Source organism: Balaenoptera borealis (genome assembly GCF_965194805.1).
Source record: "Balaenoptera borealis genome assembly, chromosome: 13".
In the NCBI taxonomy this organism is placed as follows: Eukaryota; Metazoa; Chordata; class Mammalia; order Artiodactyla; family Balaenopteridae; genus Balaenoptera; species Balaenoptera borealis.
This window is the reverse complement of record NC_138870.1, coordinates 102,788,210-102,804,527: the sequence shown is the minus strand read 5'-3', so window position 1 is coordinate 102,804,527 and position 16,318 is coordinate 102,788,210. Positions and strand designations below refer to the sequence as shown.

Here is a 16,318-nt window from a genome sequence, read left to right as displayed (position 1 = left end):
ATCACTCACCCTAAACCGAGTCAGGACCAGCTCGCTTACATACCAAATGTTCTTCCAGCAGTCAGGCCTGTCCCTTTGATTTCCCTGGACCCCGCTTTATTGGCCTGTCTCCTTTCATTCCTGCCCACCTACAGTCTATCTCCCTCACAGCAGAAGGATGCTTCCAAACTGGAAATCAGATCAGGGCCCTTCCCTGCTCAAAACCCTCCAAAGACTTCCCAACCCACTTGAGATAAAATTCAAATGTATGATCGTGGGCTCTGAGGCTAAGCTTGCTCTGGTCATCGGCCATCTCTCCAACTGCATCTTCTACCACTTTCTCTCCTCTCTGCTCACTCCAGCCCCACTACTGACCTTCTCTCTCGTTCCTGCCTCCACGCATTTGAACGTACAGTTGCCTGTGCTAGTTATGCCGCTCTCTAGCTCTTTGTGAGCCTTGCTCCCTCATTTCTTGCTGATCTGCTGGCTCAGATGGTGCCTCCTCCAAGAGGCCTTCCTTGACTCCCCTATCTCATCCTCATTTCTGATCTCTTAACCTGCCTTATTTTTCTTCATATCACTTATCACACTCAAAATTACACATGTTATATCATGCCTGGGTTATTTTTGATTGTCTCTCACCCCCATTATAATGGAAGCTCCATGAGAACTGGGCCTAGGGCTGATGCCTAGAAAAATGCCTGGTATGTAGTAGGTGCTTGAGAAACATGTGTGAAATGACTAATGCTAAATGAATTAATGGGGAATGAAAGGAAAAAAAATCAGAGATAATAAGGGATAATCGGGGATAATAAGAAAACAAATAATTAGGTGATAGACCTAAATCCAACCATATCAATAATTACATGAAATGGTGAGAGTAATTACATTAAATGTTGATGGTCTAAATATGCAATTAAAAGGCAGAGATTGACTGAGTGGATAAAAGAGTAAAACTCTATTAAATGTTGCCTATAAAAGACCACTTTAAACATAAAGACATAAATAAGTTGAAAGTAAATGAATGAAAAAACATATGCCCCATAGACAGTAAGCATAAGAAGGCTAGCGTGGCTATTTTATTTTACTTCATTTCCGCCCCCCCAGTTTTCTTGAGATATAATTGACATATAATGTGGCTATTTTAATACCAGGTAAAGGAAACTTCAAAACAAAGATTATCACCAGAGATAAAGACATCTCATAATGATATTAGGGGCAATTCATCAGGAAGATATAACCACAAATGTGTATCTACCTAATAAACAGAGTCCCAAAATACAGGAAGCAAAAATTGACAGAATTAAACAATGAAATAGACAATTCCACAGTTATAGTAGGAGAGATTAACCTCTTCTCTCAGCAATTGATAGAACAACTAGACAAAAATGCAGAAAAGACATAGATCTAAGCAACACTACCACCCCTCTTGACCTAGCTGCCATCTACAGAACACTCCACCCAACAACAGTAGAATACACATTCTTTCTTTTTCTTTTTCTTTTTTTTTTCACATTCTTTTAACGTTTCATGTAACATACATTAAGACAGACCACACGATGGGCTTTCAAACAAGTCTCAATACATTCAAAGGGATAAAAGTCATACAGAATGTATTCTCTGACCGTAACAAAATTAAATTAGAAATCAGTAACTGTGAATATTTTCACAGAAACTCCAAATATCTGGAAATGAAACAACACACTTGAGTTCACAGGTCAAACCAAAACAGGGGAAATTAAAAATATTTATAATTGAATGATAATAAAAATACGGTAAGTATGTGGGATGCAGTGTTTGGCAGGAAACTGACAGCAGTAAATGCTTCTATTAGAAAAGAAGATCTAAAATCAATGACACAGGGTTTCACCCTAAGAAAGTAGAAAGACATATACACACTGCTATATATAAAATAGATAACTAATAAGGACTTACTGTACAGCACAGGGAACTCTACTCAGTACTCTGTAATGACCTATATGGGAAAAGAATCTAAAAAAGAGTGGATATATGTATAACTGCTTCACTTTGCTATACAGCAGAAAAATAACACAACATTGTAAAGCAACTATACTCCAATAATAATTGTTTTTTAAAAAAGGAAAACTAAGTAAGAAACCCAGTGAGCAGTCCCCCTCGCCCTCCACTCAGGGAGCCCACTGACCCTCTCGCTTTCCACCGCTTTGTAATGAGTTTTCCCAGGGGGGTGGGCTCCTGCTAAGGGGACTCCTCGGAGGGTCAGGAGACTGCGCCACAGGAACCCCACCAACAACCCTGACCCGAGGCCTAGCCAGGTGTGGGCACGGGCCAGCCGCCCGCAGCCCCTCCCCCCCTGCCCCGCCCCCCGTGACCCCGCGGCCCGCGACCCCGTGGCCGTTGGTCCGAGGCCTCCGCAGCGCCTCCCACTTCCCGCTCCCATGCGGCCGGGGCCCGCGCTCCTCCTCCTGGGCCTGGGCCTGGGCCTGGGCCTGGGCCTGAGCGGCGGCCCTGGCCGCCGCCCTCCGACGCCGGCTCCTCGCGGGGCCCGCGGCACCGTCCCCAGGGTGCCCGGCTCGCCGTCCGGCGACCTCCTCGGCCGGGAACCCGCCTCGGCCCGCCGCGCCCCGCCCGAGGCCCGGGTCCGCGTCCCGGCGCGGCCCCGGGCGGCCGTGCTGCGCTCGGTCAGGGGCGCCCGGGGCCTCGGGGTGCGCGGCGGCGGCGGGGGCGTTGGCGGCGGCCGCGCCCGCCTCAGCCTGCGGCCCCGCGCGGCCCCGGGCGGCGCCGTCATCCTGAGCGGCAGCCGCGATCTCTGTCTGCGGGCCGGGCGGCTCGCAGGCCCGGCGCCGCGCTGCCTCCGCGCGCACGTCCTGCTGCGCGCCCGCCGCGCTGTCGCCGCCGCCGTCGCGCCCACCCACGTGGACCTGCAGCTGTCGGCGCCCGGCGGCCGGCTCTCCCTGCGCTGGCTCGCCCGCTTGCCGCGCTCGCTCGGGCGTCTGGAGTGGACCTTCCGCCTCGGGCTGCTCGGGCCCACGGTCCCCACGGCCGCCGCTGCCGCCGCCCGCGTGTTGCCCCGCTCGGCGGTGTCGCCCCGCTCGGCTCTGCCCCGCGGCCCGCGCTCCTACGCGGGCTTCGTGGCCAGAACCAAGTGTCCCACGGACGGGCCCACGCCTGTCGTCTTAGAGGCTGTCAACCCGAACAGTTCCCAAGCCATGGAGTCCTCGGTGTCCTGTCAGATATCACGCTCGGGGGTCTGTGTGTTGGATCCGGTGAGGATCAATAGGAATGACGATTCTCCCCTGCAGCTGACCAGGAAGATGGAAGTCACCGTCAATGCCACGGTTAAGGCCCGCTGCCCAATCCAAAGTTTCTTTGGTCAGTATTGGAAACTCTTTTCCGTGGCCTCTGTATCTGACAAGCCGGACTGGACTAAACCTTTGCAAAACCCACCTTTCAAGTCAGGGAACTCTCCATCAAGTATACATATCTCCGCACATTCTTTATCTTGGGGGGTGTATCTGCTTAATTTCTCCGTGTACATCGTCACATATGATCCAAAGATACCTCTGAAGAAAGACTCGGATTCCATCTATATCATCATTGTTAGAAGTCCCCTGGAGGCGGTTATTCCTGGGAATACCAACATCACAGTTAATTTCACAGATGGGCTGACTTTGAATGGAAATATGTCCTCTGATCCAGATGCAGAAAACCCTTTAGAGGGACTTCATTTTTTTTGGTACTGTACCACAGACCCAAGAAACTACGATGGACATGACATAACAGTGAGGAGCAAGGAAGTCTGTCTCCCAGAGCAGGTTGATCTCAGGTGGACATGGGCCTCTGGTCCTATACTCACACTTTTGCCAGAAACACTTCACGGCGGCCGTGTGTATTTTTTCAGACTGGTGATCCAGAAGAACGACAGAACAGCATTTTCTGATAGGACGGTGCATGTGCTCCAAGGACCAGCACCTGTAGCAAGCATTTCATGTACTGAAAATTGTGATACAGTTTTGATTATATCAGAGAGATTTTCTTTGTCTCTAGAATGCCCACGTTGTAAAGCAGGCCGTGATGTCTATCGATGGTCCATTCTGTCGTCTTCAGGTGATAAGATGCCATTTGATTGGACGGGGCAGACTACAACAGGGCGGAATGGTGCTTATTTTTCTGTAAAAGCTTTCGCTTTTCGGCGTTTCGTTGAAGATAAGTTTTGGATTTCTCTAAATCTAGCAACCTGGGGTGGATCGAGCTTGGTCTTAAGGCATCCCTTCGTTATTCACCACATCCCTGAAACCACAGAATGCAAAATTGATCCAGCTAAAGGAATTGCATTCATTACTAAATTTGTTGTCCATTGTAGTAGTTTCAAGGATAAGAACATCGTTCTTACATATAAAATAATAGTTCCTGATGTGCATGGTTTTGGTGAAATCAGTTCTTTAAAAGAGAATAACTTTGGGTCTATCCTCTATTTGGGGAAGGATTGCACAGCACCCCCTTCCTTTCTCCCTGTTGGTGTGTTGGCGAATCATTACGCCTTGAAAATATATGCTCAGGCATATAATACCTCTCTGGGAGCTTTTTCTCAGGTGACTTTGTACGCCACTGTACAGGCTCCCACTGACATAAACTCATCAAGGACTGTGTTGCAGGAGTTATTCACTTCCACTACGGGACCAGATTCATCGCTGTCTACTTTGCTTCAACAGCAGGATTTTTTACCTGCAGGTTATTTAATGTATATTGTAGCTTCTGTCTTGAATAGCATGAAAACCGACTCACGTCTGCAAGCTGACCAAATTAGACTCCGAGAACACCTTCTCAATCAGTCTTTCATTCTTCCTGTAAACACTTTGGTGGAAATTAGCCAGGTGGTCATGACTGTTACTAAATTAACGCAGAAAACCTCTGAGTTCTCCTCAGTTGTTCAGAAACTGGCCACGGTGAGGATTTGGCAAGCAAGCCAGGCCCTCCAAGAGTGTCACCAGAGAGAGAAGCACATTTCTTCTGAGCAAATAGAAAGTGTAAGCACTGGAATATTAACAAGTTTGTCTAATATCCTGAAACTGATGGCTCGTCATGAAGTGGTCGAAGAGCCTTTCCATGTCATTGAATCTCTAGCAGAGACAGTATTGGCTATGAAAGTGCCAGAGGATAAGACCACTGCAATGAGGACCTCCAACTTTAACATGTATGTCAAGAAAACGGAAAAGTGGAATGTTACCAAGTTTTTCAGCACCGAGAAACACTGTCGAAATTGTTTTTATCCAACCCTAAATGTGAGCAGCGTTCCTAGTCTGCCTGCCAACGCTCCAATTTCTACAATGTTTTGTGAGTTTGCAGACGACCCTTTCCCTTGGCTAAATTATGGGGAAAACATTTTGACCGAGGTGGTTGGATTCCGAATGACAGGAACCGAGGTTACCGGTGATGTGATTGAGATCACACCTGATGTAGTGGAAGTGTACCTCATCAGAAAAAACTTGAGCTTTGGGACTTTTAATCTCACGGTGGGACCCAGCAAGGAGTCTGATAAAGCGGATGAGTCGTTGAGAAAGACGACGGGGGCATTTAGCTTTGAAGTGGACAGCAGAGCAGGGAAGGAGGTGTTGATCCACATTGTGACGGAAGTGGCCGTGTTGTTCACAGTGTCAGTGTACGCCGGCCATCAGATCACACCCACCGCTTTGATCGCCACCTACCTCGTGCCCCATCGCATCCCTCCAATTGCCAAAGACAGTGACCTGTTTGACCCTGACTGTACAGTGACGGAGGCCCGAGTGGTTTGCCTTCCCCCGTCCCTGTTGCGGGTCATAGCTCAGCGAACCAGCTCCTCTGAGTGTACCGTCGCTGTGGTTCTGCAGGCACCTCGTTTTGTCCTAAAGCCCAATGACAAGTTAGTGAGAATTTCTGTTTTCAGCACTCAATGCTTGGACATGTATGGGATCCAGAGCGATTGGAGAGAAGATACCTGCGTTGTCGGAGAGAAGACCACCTGGCAGAAAGTGCACTGTATCTGCAAGAACCCAGGGCGGGCCAAGCGGCAGCTGGACGCAATGAAACTAGCCAACCTTCACCTGCGTACCCACTATTTGACGGCCAGGGTGATAGTGGTCCCTAACCCCGTGGATCTACGATTAGAGGTCATCAAGAACGTTACCCAAAACCCCGTGACCCTCTTCACTGTACTTTTCATTATGCTCTTGTACATAGTCCTAGCGTTCTGGGCCTTGCACAGAGATGAAATAGACAAGTGTCTTAGGGAGCATGTGGTAGTTCTACCTGATAACGATCCTTACGATAATGTATGTTACCTAGTCACTGTTTTTACAGGAAGCCGTTGTGGGTCTGGGACCAGGGCCAATGTCTTTGTCCAACTGCAGGGAACAGAAAGTAGCAGCGATGTGCATTGTTTAAGCCATCCACAGTTTACAACCCTCTACCAAGGAAGCATCAGCACTTTCCTCCTAACGACGAAAAGTGACTTAGGGGACATCCATTCCATCCGCGTGTGGCACAACAACGAGGGCAGGTCCCCTAGTTGGTATTTAAGTAGAATCAAAGTGGAGAATCTGTTCAGCAGACACATCTGGCTGTTCATGTGCCGGGAGTGGCTTTCTATTGACACCTCTTTGGACAGAACCTTTCAAGTAACCCCCCCAGATAAGCCTCTCAACAGAAAGGATTTTTTCCTTACAGATTTAAGTTATAGGCTGGGGAGAAGCCACATGTGGTTCTCTGTTTTTTCTGGTGTCATTGCCACACCGTTCAGTAGGCTCCAGAGGCTGTCCTGTTGCTTAACCATGTTGCTCTCCTCCCTTCTGTGTAATATTATGTTCTTTAATCTAAATAAAGAAAAAGAAGCAGAGTCACAAGAGGGGAAGTACCTCAGGTCGATGGTGATCGGGATGGAAAGTGTCTTAATTACCATCCCTGTGCAACTAATGATCACGTCTTTGTTCATCTATTCCCAGAGGAGACCTCAGGTGACCCTAAGGGAGGTCGCTCCTCGGAAGTATCTATGGACACCAGCAGCAAGTGAAAACTGGGAAGAACGACTAGCAAAGTGGCACGCTCATGAAACTGACGACGCACGCTCCCAGGAGCCTGAAAATCTTCCACCTACTGGGAGAAGTCCTGGACTTCCCAAGGCTTCTGTCAAGGCCACGTCTAAAAGACGGCCCCAGCCCAAGCGAGCAGAAAGCAAGGTCTCCCGCAACCAAAGAGAAAATAAAAATGCCAATAACCCAAACGTTGAAGACAATCAAAGTGTTTCTTCTGGAGAGCACCCTCCCCAGCCCGGTGCTACACCCCTCAAAGAGAAGACCAGGATCGTTCTGCCGTGGTGTTGCGTTTATGTCGCGTGGCTCTTGGTTTTTGTCACTTGTAGCATATCCTCATTCTTTATTGTATTTTATGGACTGACTTACGGCTACGAAAAGTCAATAGAATGGCTGTTTGCATCATTTTGTTGCTTCTTGCAGTCAGTTCTTCTGGTGCAAACATCTAAAATTATATTCGTGTCAGGCTACAGAACAAGTAAGCCCAAGTATTGTAAAAACCTTCCGTGGGTCGGCAACTGTCGCTACAGTGAGATCAAGCTGCAGAGCGTCGCGAAGAACCCAGAGGAAATGCGCAGGCGCCAGCAGCACATCGCCCAGCTCCGAAGCTCGAGGATGTACCAGCCCCTCACTGAAGACGAAATCACGATATTCAAAAGAAAGAAGAGGCTCAAGAGAAGAGCTTTCCTGTTCCTGAGCTACATCCTCACTCACTTCATGTTTCTGGCCCTCCTGTTGAGCCTGGTCACCCTCCTATGCCACACCGATGGCTTTTACTATAATCAGTTTATTCGTGACCAGTTCTCTGTGGATCTGGCGTCGGTGACCAAGCTGGAAGACATCTTTCGGTGGCTGAACAGCGTTCTGTTGCCTCTTCTCCACAACGACCTGCGTCCCACCTTTCTCCCTGACAGCGCCTCTAAAATCCTTGGCCTGCCACTGATGAGGCAGGTGAGGGCGCAACCTGGAGAGAAAACCTGTCTGCCTGCCAAAAACTTCACGCAGGACAGCCTCAAAAGAGAGATTCACTGTCACCCCGAATACGGCACTGACCCAGAAGACACAAAAAGCTACTCCGGGTTGTGGAATAGAGTTAGTAAGCGGGCTCTAGACAAGACTACGAAAGGATTTACTTACAAGCCTCGAGAAAAGAGATGGGTGTACTATTCCTATGGGCTATTGCATACCTACGGGTCAGGAGGATACGCGTTCTATTTTTTTCCGGAAGAGCAGCAGTTTAATTCCACACTGAGGCTTAGCGAACTCCAGGGAAGCCATTGGCTGGATGAGAAGACATGGGCTGTGATTTTGGAACTAACAACTTTTAATCCAGACATCACTCTCTTCTGCAGCATCTCGGTCATCTTTGAGGTCTCTCAGTTAGGAGTTGTGAACACTAGCCTGTCTGCGCACTCCTTCTCGCTTGCCGATTTCAACAGAAAAACTTCAGCAGAAATCTACTTGTACGTGGCCATCCTCATTTTTTTTTTCGCCTACGTTGTTGACGAGGTCTACATCATCACACAAGAAAGGTCCGCCTACGTGAAAAGTGTATATAATTTGCTCAACTTTGCTTTAAAATGCATCTTTACTGTGTTGATCGTGCTCTTTTTCAGGAAACACTTCTTGGCCGTCGGTATAATTCGGTTTTACCTGTCGAACTCTGAGGATTTCATTCCCTTTCATGCAGTGTCTCAAGTAGATCACGCCATGAGGGTGATTTTAGGTTTCCTGTTGTTTCTGACAATCCTGAAGACCCTCAGGTATTCCAGGTTCTTTTACAATGTGCGTCTCGCACAGAGGGCCATCCAAACGGCCCTTCCCGGCATCTGCCACGTGGCACTACTGGTGTTCGTGTATTTCTTTGTCTACATGACTTTTGGTTACCTGGTATTCGGGCAGCACGAATGGAACTACAGTGATATGATTCATGCCACGCAGACAATATTCTCCTACTGCGTTTCAGCTTTTCAGAACACGGAATTTTCCAATAACCGGGTTCTTGGGGTCCTGTTTCTCTCATCTTTTATGCTGGTGATGATCTGCATATTGATCAACTTATTTCAGGCGGTGATTTTGTCTGCCTACGAGGAAATGAAACAGCCTGTGTATGAGGAGCCCTCAGAAGAAGCGGAAGCAATGACCTACCTGTGTCACAGACTAAGAACTGCATTTGGCTTTCTGTCCTTCAAATCCAAGGCAGAAGACCAACCCAAGTTCTTTGTCAACATGCTGTACGGGCAGCCAGAGAAGAACAACAGCCAGTATCTGGGGCTGAAGACCAGAAACATTAATGGGAAGAAAATGGTTTATCTCGTTGTGTGATCCATGACAGTTTCAAGATCCACAGGCCAGCTTCTCTCAAATGCTCAGTTTCTGGGATTAAGGAACGTTTAGTGGCTCAGTTGTGCTTTCTACCCGTGTCCTTCACGATGCACACCCCTACGTTTGGAAGTCTCCGCAGTCTCGGCCTCCCCTTCGGAACTTGAAAGGAGGGTGTCAGAGTGCAGTGCGGCCTCTGCAGAGAGAGGACGATGACAGCCTGTGAGTCCTGGGTTGATTTCCCTGTTGCTGGGAAGTTGGTGTCTTTGGAATCTGCTGCAGTTTAGAAGGTTAGAGACCCAGATTTGGGGTAGGGAACTAAAAGGCCCCCTCAACCTCACCCCACCTTGCCAGAAGCAGCAGGAAAATTCTGCTGCTTCTGTGCCCCCCTCCCTGGGGCTGGGAGGCCAGCGCTTGCGGTTCAGTGCCTCGGCCCCGCTGGCTGTTCCCTTTGCACACAGGGCTACAGGGCCTCCTCCACCCTCCCTACCTCCACCGCCCACACTCCAGCTGGGCCAGGGCCTTGTGATGAGTCCCAGGAGTTGCCCTTGTGCCTGGGAATGCAGGGGTGTGGACCTGGGGGTCAGAAGTCTGAAGCTTCCCATCTACTTCTTAAGGCCACTGCAAGTGAAAGATGTAAAGTGTAGTAACATTTTCTGGCCATGAGACGTGACTTTTATTAAACAGCAAGAAGGTGTGTGTGGGTGTGGGTTCACATTGAAAGATAGTAAATACTCTATATAATGTATATAGCAATATATACATCCAGGATTTGGGGTTCGGGTTATTGATGGCCTGGTGGATTGTTTAGAAAACATTGTTTAAGAAAAATGGGCTAGCAGCTGTTGGATTTTCACTCAGAAGTATGTTCATTTATGTAGATGCCACTTTAGGCTTGATCAGAATTAAATGTGAGATTTCTTCTGTGAGACCTGCAGTGATTCCTGTCAGGGGGTGTGTACACCGATGGCTCCTGCCCTCACTGTCGAGGGCCAGCAAAGGGGGACAGCAGGCAGGTGGGCAGCTGCTGTGTCCCAGGTGTTTGTTACTCCCTTGGCGCCCCCGTAGTCCTGCGCTGCACGGGAATGGTCACGGCACCCTGCACCTTGGCAGGTACGGGCACGCACGCACGCACGTGCACACGCGTTCCATCGTTTCCTCCCCGGGGGAGGCCTGAGAACCTGGGGTGGGGAGTGGCCTTCTCTACCAGGTGAGATAATGAAGAGGTTTTGTGACTCACCCAAGGCCACCCACACGATTAGGGTCAGAAGGTCAGTTGTGGGTTTTCTAACTGCGCTGGTGGGACGTATCAGGTGTGGCTGGGCTCTGGCCGCTGGTTCCAAGTGAAGTGCATGTTCATGGTTAGCACCCCTCATTACCACCTGATTTCTGAACAGGTTCGGAAGGCGTAACCATGGGGGCCAAATGTTTACTTTTTACTGGGGTCTGGTCAGGTGCAGTCACCCATGGAACGCAGAACGGGGGAGTATAAGCCCCAAGTGATGTGCAGGCGACATGGGGCAGCTCCCCCTAGAGGCTTCGAAGACCCAGGCAGACAAGGCAGACTCGGGTGCTCTGTGGCTGGGTACACCCGGACATTCTTCCCAAATTTAGGATCAGCTGAAGTCTCTGCCCCTCTGGTGCTGTGGGAGGCCCAGGGTTACACTAATTGGCCTCCCTTCCCAGGAAGAAAGCCCCCAGGCCCGCATAGTATCTCAGGATTCGGAGCTGTGAGTGACAGGGTCATAAAGGCAGGGCCCAAGTGGGCCGTCCAGGAACAAGGCGGGGGTGGGGGCGTGGGGTGGGCTGAGTGAGGGCCAGGGACAGCAGCTGCAGGCCCCTCAAAGAAGACAAGACTGTCACCTTGTGGCTACAGTGAGAAGTCTAGCAGAGTCACAGGGCTGTTTCCACGCATCCTGGGAGAGAGGGGAGTGCCAGGGGCCTCCTAATGATAGAGCAATGACAAGTATTTCGATAGTTGAGAAATATTAGAGATGCCAATTATAACATTGTCAGTGTGAAAATTAATAAAGGGACACCTCACTAAAATGGAGTCGGGAGGCCAGAAGTGGGGGCTCTCATGCACATACCACTCAGGCCAACACAGATCCCAACAGGAAGAGAGGTACCATGCCTCTCCAGCAGGAAGCGATGCTACTTTACTAGGCAGCAGGAGGAAGGAAGGTTTTCTCCTCGCCTGGCAACAGCCCAGCCAATGAGAGACTGTCACAACTCACACTAGACTTCCGACTCCCAGTTTCCTCCAATGGACAGTTTGTTTATAAAAGCCCCGCCCAACTTTCCCTTCTCTGTAAAAAAAGTTCCCTCTCCTTTGCTTTACCAGACTTACATGTCCCAAATCGCAATTCTTTGCTGCTCCCGAATAAACCCATTTTGCTGGTAAAAATAACCGCTGGTGAAAACAAAACTGGCTGTTTTACTGTTTTAAGTTAACATCAGGAAAACAAAGTAACGAGACAAATCAAAATTCAGGTTTCTTTAGAAGGTCATTTTCACAGGACATGGCAACAATTTCTAAAGGAGTCTTTTAAGACGCCTTTGTTCCCATCACGTTTCCAGGGATAGGGTAGGCATGTTCCAGAACAAGTTGGAAACAGTTATGAATACCCTCCCAAGCCTGTATTGCACAGGAAAACAAGATAAATGTTCTTGGATTTGTCCTCCGTGTAGCCCCTTATTAACTCAGAGTAGGAGAACAAGTTTTAGATGCAGAGAGATGCTCCATCTGAAGCTCCATGTCCTTCATCTACCTCAAACCCTTGTACCAGTTACGGAGACTTGCATTTGTAAGGCCTGCTTCTGTGTGTATATTATACTCTTAGATATTTACTTCAAAGCTATACACCATTAAAGGCATTTTGTCCATTGGCAATAAATTCAGGTCTCTCCATGCATCCTCCCTCCACCCACAGAGGGCCAGCCTTCCCCTTGAGCCAGAAGAAACCTCCAGTGTCTCTTGTCGTGGAAGACTCCATCTGGGTGCCGGTTACACTGCTGTACTTACTTTGTGAGAATTCATCTTGCCGCACACTTAGGAAGTATGTAATTTTCTGTATGTATGTTACGCTTTTAAGGGTTTACTTAAAAAACTAAGGCCTGCTTCTGGAATTTCATTAGCACTAAAAGCAAAGTGCCAGCCTTTGGACGTTAATTTTACTGGCAGAAATGGAGGAAGGGATGAATAAGATTGGACTTAACAGTGAAATGAGGTATGTAAGGAATTAATCCTCCAGAGTTACCCCCTCCTTTTATTGCTATTAATAATGCTTTGCTTTAGATTCTAATCTGCATTCAATTCCTTATTTTTCAATTTTCAAATTTCCTTTCTCAGGCTGCACTTCAATATGCAATGTATAATACTTGTTTAGTGTCATGATTTTTAAAAAGCTTAATCGTTTAAGACAACATTTATACAATGTCTTATAAATCCTGCCACAACATCTAGGTAGTTATATTCCCTGGCAAGGCCACCCCTAACGTCGTGGGGTCGAGGCAGGGTGACAAATATCTGCATGTCTAAATATTTAAAGGTTATAAAACAAGTTTACAAACCATTACAAAAAATATGTTATAGCCACCTATCTTGACACCCACACTTTCATAAGGGCAAAATTAAAAATTATTTGTAAAGCTATGGTTTTTATATAGATGAAAATGGGCAAAATATCAAAGATAACTGAATTACTATTGTGTACCTCTGGGTGTTCTGTTGGTGGGCCACTGATCTTTGGATGAGTAAAAAAACATACATAATCCATAAATTATTGTGTGTGTATTCCATAAAGTTTATTTTTCTTGAATTCATTTCAGAAAAATCATCGTGTTGATAGTAACAAAGATTTTCACATAACTGTGTTGTATTGACAGTAGTGCCAAGTTAGACAACCTTTCCTGAGTCTTAACAGTTTGCAGATAGTTTTTAATGATTTCAGCTGGGAGAAACTTCACTCTGCTGAGGGAGTAGCAACTGGAATTGTCAATAAATTTCTGAAAGTTTTAGACTTAGAATTGAACCATGAGTATTGATATCATGTTTAAACACTGCAAGGAGGGTGCATATAAAAAGATCATTATATTATATTACCATTATATTAAACATCATTATAGTCTCCTTTCGTTTCATCATATAAATGTCATCATTAATTCACTGTTATCATCATTTTTTATAACACATCTAGATCCATCCAGTATTTTTTAAGTATTTCACCTTTCACATTTTTCAGCACTGGGATATTATAAAGAAAACTGAAAACTGCAGTGGGTTGCTCACTTTGTTCAAATCTCTGTCGGATAGAGACTATAATGGTCCACAATGGTCAGAAAACAGTCTCTATGGAAATTAGTTTTGGGATTATTTGTGCACGACTCTTCTTCAGACTCCAGTAGATGTTACTGTTTCCTAGTTCTAACTTCCCTACGTTGTATTTGAATGTCATTTTAGTGGGTTTTTAAAAAATGCACTTTATTTTTTAGAGCAGTTTATGTTCACATCAAAATTGACAGGAAGTTGCAGAGATTTCCCATATACCTCTGCCCACACACACGCATAGCCTCCCCGTTATCAACATCCCCTGCCAGAGTGGGAGATCTGTTATAATTGATGAACCCACACTGGCACACCATAATCAAAGTCCATAGTTTACATTAGGGTTCACTCAGTGTTACACATTCTATGGGTTTGAATAAATGTATAATGACATATATCCACCATTATAGCATCATATAGAGTATTTTCACTGCCCTAAAAATCCTGTGTCCTCAACCTTTTCATCCCTCCCTCCCCCCAACCCCTGATCGTTTTAGTGTCTCCAATATTCTGCCTTTTCCAGACTGTCACAGAGTTGGAATCATACACTATGTAGCCTTTTCACATTGGATTCTTTCACTTAAGTCACATGCACTTAACGTTCCCTCCATGTCTTTTCATGGCTTGATAGCTCATTTCTTTTTAGTGCTGAGTAATATTCCATTGTCTGGATGGACCACAGTTTGTTTATCCATTGACCTACTGAAGGACATGTTGGTTGCTTCCAAGTTTTGGCAGTTATGAGTATGAATAAAGGTGTAATAACCATGTGTGCAGGTTTTTATATGGACATAATCTTTTGACTCCTTTGGGTAAATATCAAGGAGCATGATTGCTGGATCACATGGTAAGAGTATGTGTGTTTTGGTAAGAAACTTCCAAACTGTCTTTCAAAGTGGCTGCACCGTTTTGCGTTCCCACCAGCCACGAATGAGAGTTCCCGCTGCTCTACATCCTCACCAGCATCTGCTGGTGTCAGTGTTCCGGATTTTGGCCATTCTAATAAGTGTGCGGTGGTATCTCATTGCTGTTTTAACTTGCATTTCCCTGATGACATACGATGTGGAACATCTTTTCATATGCTTATTTGTCATCTGTGTATCTTCTTTGGTGAGGTGTCTATTAAGGTCTTTGGCCCATTCTTTAATTGGGTTGTTTGTATTATTACTGTTGAGTTTTAATAGTTCTTTGTATATCTTGGATAACAGTCCTTTATCATATATACCTTTGGCAAGTACTTCCTCTCATTCTGTGGCTTGTCTTTTCATTCTCTTGATTTAGTGCTTATTTCACATGCAGTTTCTTTTGGGAAACCATTTTTTTCTAAAGCTTTATTAGATATTTTTAATCCTTGTGGATTGTTTTGTAAGCTTTTTCTTATATTAATAACTGTGGACAGCTCAAATCAAAATTAACTTTATTTTCTGACAAAGACCATGATTTGCTCTTTGAATATTATTTCACTTTAACTCTTCCAGTGCAGCGCGTAACTTGTCTAAACTGTCTAATGGCTTTGACAGCATTCATGAGATAACCAGTCATGTATCTCAGAGTGGATTTAGGTCAAATTTGAAATGCTTTATCAAGTGGCCCATCTTTGGGCAGATCCAGAAATAAAAACCACAACAGTATGTAATCTTTGCATTGATCCAAAGAGTGCCATTGCTGTAAGCACAGTTGAGGTCACATGCTCTAATAGCAAAATATAAGGGCTCGCTAATTCTTGAGGCTCAGGGCAGGAGCCGCTCTTGCTCAAGTCCAGAAATAGTTCTTGTTGCCAGCATTAATAAGACACCTTATGTAATCCTTATTTCTCGATTCCCCAAAGGAAAAAGTCCCAGACCTCAGGGCTGCTGGCTTCAGAATCATCCCCTAACCCCGTAGAATGGTGCCTCGAATACACACGAGTAGAGGGGCCAAGAGTGGGGTGGGACGGCCACTGCAGGTCTAGGGAAGCACTTGTCTGAGCTTCCGGACGGGGAGCTTGGGATCCAGTGCAACTTTTGGTAGCTGACGTGGTTGGTGCCCCAAGGTGAAGACCTGGAAGTTGCAGGATGGTGGTCCCAGATGACGACGGGCATTGCAGGCCACTTAGGCCACTTTAAGGCTTTGGAGGAGTACAGTGACAAGTCCCGGCGGCTGCACACAGCTTTTAAAGGTCGCAGGAGACAGGGCTCATTTTGAACCCATTCTGTCTGTTGCCTTAGGGCACATAGTAACCACTGCCTGCGGCCCTGGCCCCAGGCCCCGGAGGCTTCCGTCCTAGTTGGGGGACGGGTAGCATGAGAACTAAGACCAGGGCATTTCGGCCCGAAGCGCGCGGTGAGAGAAACCACGTGGGGATGGAAATGCGGCTGGGGCCGGGTTATCTGTGGGCCGCGCACTGGCGGCACCGACTCTGTGGAGCCCGGTGGGAAACGCAGAAAGAAGCTAAGAGCCTTGGAGCAGCCAGGACTGCAGGCCACGTCGGCGTGAGCTAGCCGATGTACCCCCAGGTGCTGCCCAGCCGCTGCCAATCCCGAGAGATCGCGTACCGGAAGCCGCAGCGAGGCGGAGGGCGAGGCGGAAGTCCGCCGCGAGGCCCCGCCCCGCGCCTCACCGCGCACGCGTCGTGGGCTCGGCCGCGCGGCGGCGGCGGCGGCAGCGG

General features: G+C 47.3%; 1 protein-coding gene across 1 annotated transcript; it reads left to right on the top strand.

Moving 5' to 3' along the window:
• Positions 1-2,396: 2,396 nt before the first annotated feature.
• PKDREJ (polycystin family receptor for egg jelly) lies at positions 2,397-16,112 on the top strand (the record flags this gene model as incomplete). Its single annotated transcript, XM_082350401.1, has 1 exon — positions 2,397-16,112. The coding sequence occupies one exon, from the start codon at positions 2,397-2,399 to the stop codon at positions 9,345-9,347; it is 6,951 nt and encodes a 2,316-aa protein (XP_082206527.1). The 3' UTR covers positions 9,348-16,112.
• Positions 16,113-16,318: the final 206 nt, after the last annotated feature.